The sequence below is a fragment of the Puntigrus tetrazona genome, chromosome 7, assembly GCF_018831695.1.
Source record: "Puntigrus tetrazona isolate hp1 chromosome 7, ASM1883169v1, whole genome shotgun sequence".
In the NCBI taxonomy this organism is placed as follows: Eukaryota; Metazoa; Chordata; class Actinopteri; order Cypriniformes; family Cyprinidae; genus Puntigrus; species Puntigrus tetrazona.
This window is the reverse complement of record NC_056705.1, coordinates 26,354,968-26,360,636: the sequence shown is the minus strand read 5'-3', so window position 1 is coordinate 26,360,636 and position 5,669 is coordinate 26,354,968. Positions and strand designations below refer to the sequence as shown.

The window sequence follows — 5,669 nt, the reverse complement described above, 5'->3', positions numbered from 1 at the left end:
CTCTCTCGTTCTGAGACTGGCAACTGGCCGCCATCTTGGTTCAAGGAATGTGTTGCTCTGAGGGACAAGCACTTCAAAGTTTCCTCACTAGGTCAAAAAAGCAATTAAAAACACAGAAAGTATTTATCAGCTACACAAGGGAGGTTTCAAGACACATAAAACACAGGAAGCAAAAAATCTTTTTTTTTTTTTTTTCCTTGTTTNTCTCTCTCTCTTGAAGTCTTTTACGTTAAATAATGCTTTTGATAAGATAATGTCCTTCATAGTCACAGTCCTCTTCCTCTTTTTCCGCCGCCTGCTCTTGGCCGCTCAGTCCAGTAGGGGGAGGTGATGTTAGTTTCTGATTAGTCCTGCATCTCTGTGTCAGTTAGGCTATGTTCAGGGGTAAGAGCAGGGCCAAACCGTCGGGACGCCTCTTCCTCCGCCCACAGATGAACTACGGTTAAGAGAACAAACGCAGATTAACACCACCACCTGTGTCCTTCCTCTCTCTCTCTCTCTCTCTNGCATCTGGGATTTTGTTAACACTTCAAGGACTGGAAATCCAAAAAAATCCTCTCATGGTTATTAGCCTGTGATGATGACTATGAGCGTCAGTAATGACTTAAAAGTGTTTTATAAAGAGTGCCGGTGATTTAAGGTCCACTTAAGTGTTAGCAAAATGTACATACTTTGATGCCCTTTAACAACAAAAGGTTTTTTAACAACAGTAATTATTAAGGAAAAAAAAACATTTTTTCTTTTGATCACTTAATTATGATTTCAAAGCAGTTATTATAATACAAAAATATGATTTAGGGTGCATTTGTACAGAAATGAGCGACCACTGTAATGCCTTTGTGTTTATGTGTGTGTCTGTGTGTNNNTAACCTCTAATGGCACTAAAGAAAACACATCTCGCGAATTATTAGATAAAACGTTAGATATGGGAGGAGGGTAATTTGAATACTTTCAGACTTCTTCCGGCTCTAATATAAAGATATAAATATATAAAGTCTTCTAATATAAAGACAATAACTCTCTGAACATTGCACTTGTGCAATTACTGCTGAAGTTTGAATCCGGTGAAAATGCTTACTGCTTTTTTTCCCCTATTTATGTGCTATCGCCGTTTGAACTAAATAATATAAATGTTGTTTAATTCCCTCTACAACCCCTAAGAAAATTATTTGGCAATAAAATCTACCGAGTGCATTTCCGAGTCGTGTTCTTTTTTAAAGTGCCTCTATGAAAATGACAAAATGAAATTAAAACATGCATTTATTTGAGTGTGCTCTCGCAAGAAATGTTATGGAAATGAAACGAGGAGTCAGTTCCCCGCTAATAATGGAATAAAACATCGTCATTTAGATTTGCCAAAGAGCAATAACGCTGACGCCCACTCGCTTTGCATTATGCGCACATCTGAGGCGTGCACTTCTTTAACACACACACTTTCCACTCAGATGTCAGATGCTTCAGAAATTGCCGATAGAGATTGAGGAAAACAATTAAACACTTTTTTGCGTAAATTATTATTGCACAAAATAAAAAAATTTAAAAAATAAACATTTTGATATGTACACACACACACACATACATACAATTATCAAGCGTTTTTATGCGCTACTATTGGAGAAATTGCAAGAGAAATATTTATAAATCTGAAAAAATAAAATTGCTTTGTTTTATTTGTTTGTTTCGTTCATCTTGAATTTGTACTGATGAAATTACAGAAATACCCAGCCATAATGAATTTGTTCCACAAACAAAAAAGCGCATGATAAAACGTGGGTTACCCTAAGTGTAGAATTTGACTGCTCCCTATAAAATAAAACAGCTTTTATTAGTGTCTGGAATCTTTATTTCACGTCCATTCATAGTTATATTTTAACATTTGCAAAATGCACTATTCATTTCTTTGTGCTTAAAAAAACGTGCATCTTTAAAATCTATGCCAGACTTGCCAGAATAAGCAAATCAAACCAATGGTTTCTCTAAGCTGCTCAGACCGAAGGATGCGGTGCACAGTTTGTCCAGGAGATGGCAGTATAAGCCTCCGTATTAGCAATCCACCCAAACTCACGTTGAAAACAAGATCTTGTTACTCAATGTCATTTTCCTTTAACCTGCTGATATTTCATGTTAATCCGCAGATAAAGTGGTTGTTATTTATCGAATCTGAAGTGATTGGCAGTGTTTTTAAAGACTATACTACGGTCACAGCTCTACAGCTGTCTGATGGCATTTTTTGTGTCCGTGAGGAAATTAAGATAATCATAAGCATAATGATAATAAATTACATTCTCGAGTTTTAAAAACGCCTGGTCTCCCAGGGGCCAGTGCTCTTCGTGACTTCCTCTTAAAGAAAGTTCTGGTAATGAGTTACAGATTCCGCCCCATATTTGATTTTCACTCTTCATTAACTAAGCCACCTGGAATGTTATTATTTAAGGACGCCATTTCTTTTCCCCAAACAACTGCCACTGCGATCTGGAGACTAGCGCTCCGACTTTATGATCCTCGCAACTTTTCTTCTCCTCCTGTTCTGATCAATTTTGAAGCCTCCCTGTCCACATGTGGAGTGATTGCTTAATTATTTCAAAACCCTAGAAATCTTTATCGCACTCTGGCCTGTCAAATGATGTTGTTATCAGTCTGTTTTCTCACAGGCTGAATCGTGAGGCCTTTGTTTGTTCGAGCGTTCGTTGTATTTGCCTTCGGGGTGCGATCATTTGTGCGTGATCAATATTATTACTTCATGGGTTTAAAACTAGTAGAGGTCCACCACTTAACCAGAAGCAACAAAATGTGGCGCCCTCTACTGCTCACGTCTGGTAAGACACGCTCGCTCTAAGACGAGAGAGAGCCCTGGAAAGTAATACAAGACATATGGTAAGAGGACACATAGCTCCAGGATCCATCTTATGTTAATACATGTGTCATGCTTAACAGAACGGCTAAATGAAAAGGCAGACAGAACAATAGCACAGCACAAGGCTGGAAGCAAGCTCAGTTAACAAGGGCCAGCACACTTGGGGAAAAGAGGGGCTGTCTGGAGTCAAAGTCCTGACATTTCCTAACTGCTTCTTATTATTCCCGGACCACAGAGTTAAGGCGAAGAGCGCTCCCATCTAAAACACTGGGCCGCTTTATACCCCGACCTCCCTCAGGTATTCTATTTTTACCATGAAATCTACTTAGTGTATATTTGTGTTTCAAAGACCCGCTCGTTTTAGGTTTCCTGAGAACAGGGGTCGTTTAATTGGAGGAAAATGTGAGGATATGAATTTCTGAACTATTGAATACATGTTTAAGCAATCAGATAAAGGCAGAACATGCATTATGGAAAGGAGTAGGGGGTACATTTATTTAGCACATGGCCTCTTGACTGATACTTTTACCACATCAGGTAGCGACTAAGTGCTCAGCCCATTTGCAATATCCTCCGTTTAAAAGAAAACTCGAGTTCAGCTGTTTTTGGTAGTCTGAAAGTCTCTGTTTTGTGATATGAATGAAGTCTAGATGTAAGTGATGTGGTTCGCCATCATCTCCTGCTGAACACAAACACAACACACACTGCACATTCTGCCACGGAGGGTGGCTTTGTTCTCTCCCAGGCATCCGGTGCTGCTGGAAAAGAGTTGTTTTTGGCAAAGGTAGACCTCATTGTACAGCCCAGTATTTATAAATATGTAAATACGAGTCAGCGTGCGAATACACACACACACACACACNATCATATTTTTAGAAGGTTTTAATGAATACAGGATGTTTATGAATACCATTTGTAGTGATTCACAAAGACTAGAAGAATCCTCGCACACCACCCCCCTCCTCTCCCCTCAGAGCAAAGTAAAAGAAACCCAATGTTTCTGGAGGAAACGGCAGAATTGTATGTTCGGCGCTTGTGTGGGTTCAGATCGCCTTTAGATAAGTATACGGAGGAGCACAAAGAGGCAGGCGACCTCGTGCATGTGGCACACTTGAAAAAGCCCTCTGCTTTTTTCATGTTAAAATGCACCGCGAGGAAAGGACGACTGTGAAGGTAAAACAAACAAGCGAGTTTGTTACTCCGCCGGATGACTAGGCAGCGAGCAAACCTGCCTCAGATGATAGAGAACGACACCAAAACTGTTTGTCTTGCGCGCATTAACCAGAGTGAGAGAAACATCCAGACTCAAGAAAAGGAAAAGAGGCAGTAGCTCTCAATTCTGGAGAAAACGGAGGGCTTGGATGTGGATGTGTCTTGCTCTCTGACTCAGTCTATTTCTGGGGCAGAGATTCTCACACTGATACTACCTCCACTGAGCAATTTAAAGCCAAACACTGATGTTGCAATCTGTCTTCTGTGCCTGATAGCGCTTTTCTCCCTCTCTAACCCAAATTACTTTCTTTTCATATCTAATTATATTTGCTAATGATCTTATAAGGGGATAATGGAATGTGCTTGATCTATTACCTTTTTTTGCAATACATAAATACAATACAAATGGCTATGCAGCACTTTGAAATTTTCCATCATCCATTTCAAGCAAAGCGAAGAGAGGATATTTAAACAATATCTACAATTTTACCACTGCCGCAATACAAATCTCTTTGTGCTCGTACTAACGGGGATTCAGGGGAGCAATTTGTCCGACTGCACTGTGGTCTCTTCATGCCCCGCTCACTTGTGCGCTCATTCACTAACAGGTTGTGAGGAGGAGGAGGNTGTTGAGTGCGGCCGAACGTGGTTACATTAACGACAAGACGCGTTTTGGAGAAGCGATTTAACCAGCATCCAAGCAGATCTGAATGCTTCTTCCAGGCTCCGGACGATCTTTCGGTCTCTCCAGAGGTCATCTCTCTGTTTCTGTGCACTGTTGTTATGAATATTCCCGTCGGCCAAGCCCCGCCCCGCTCTAAGCCTCTCCCCATTCTTCTCTCAGTCTTTTTCCCACAGGCCTGGCGATGGCCACGGCATGACAGCCGCACTAAACCCCCCGCATTAATGGAAGGAAATGGCATTCGATCTCCATTTGATCTCCTAATCATTTCTGCTGAAATGATAATTAGCGTCCTCACAATCCTCCGACTGTGAGAGAACAGTGTAAAATAAAACAGCGCTCTTGTAGCAGAAATGACACTTCACTCAACAACCGCTAGTATTCAATAACAAATACGCTCTTCTCGTACGCATATTTACGTAGCCCTCCGAAATGCGCGCACACACTCGGCCCTCGTCCGCTGGCGACTGCTGTCTGTGATTCTTTTCAACTGACATAATCCTGATTGATTCGTTCAGCAGATAAAAACTCAGTCCACTTGTGCCCTTTACTGCTGGAACATAATACGGCTCTTTATTCTGCAACAATGTAACATAATGGCGTCGGAATGTGAGGAGGAAAAAAACGTTAGGGCTGCGTCTTAAATGACTGTGACACTCTGCGGTTCAAGCTCAAGCTGTGGTCTAATGTAAAAGAGAGAAAGGAGGAAGAATGAGGGAGAGGTGAAGGGAGGGCGAGGGAGAAAAGAGAAAAATCATTAAGCGCAGATTACCAGAGTGCCCCACTAACAAGGTCGAGGCAGGGCTGCTGGTAAAAGTTGTCATTGTCTGTTTCTCTTAAATGTGTGCGCCTCACATTTCCCTCTGATGAGATTTGGGTTACGTTGTTTTAAATTCTTTGCTTCATGTGCGACCCCCCCCC

General features: G+C 41.2%; 1 protein-coding gene across 4 annotated transcripts in view; it reads right to left on the bottom strand.

The window, feature by feature from the left end:
• Positions 1-5,669, bottom strand: part of LOC122349558 (zinc finger protein 536-like) — a 56,397-nt gene that overhangs the window by 14,159 nt on the left and 36,569 nt on the right. For 2 of the 4 annotated variants that reach the window (XM_043245653.1, XM_043245654.1), the window contains one exon: positions 205-436. The exons of the other annotated variants lie outside the window; for them this stretch is intronic. In XM_043245653.1, the coding sequence (XP_043101588.1) occupies positions 379-436 (58 nt within the window). In that variant the 3' untranslated portion in view covers positions 205-378. Of the gene's footprint in view, positions 1-204; positions 437-5,669 lie in introns of those variants that run through there. 4 annotated transcript variants of the gene reach the window in all.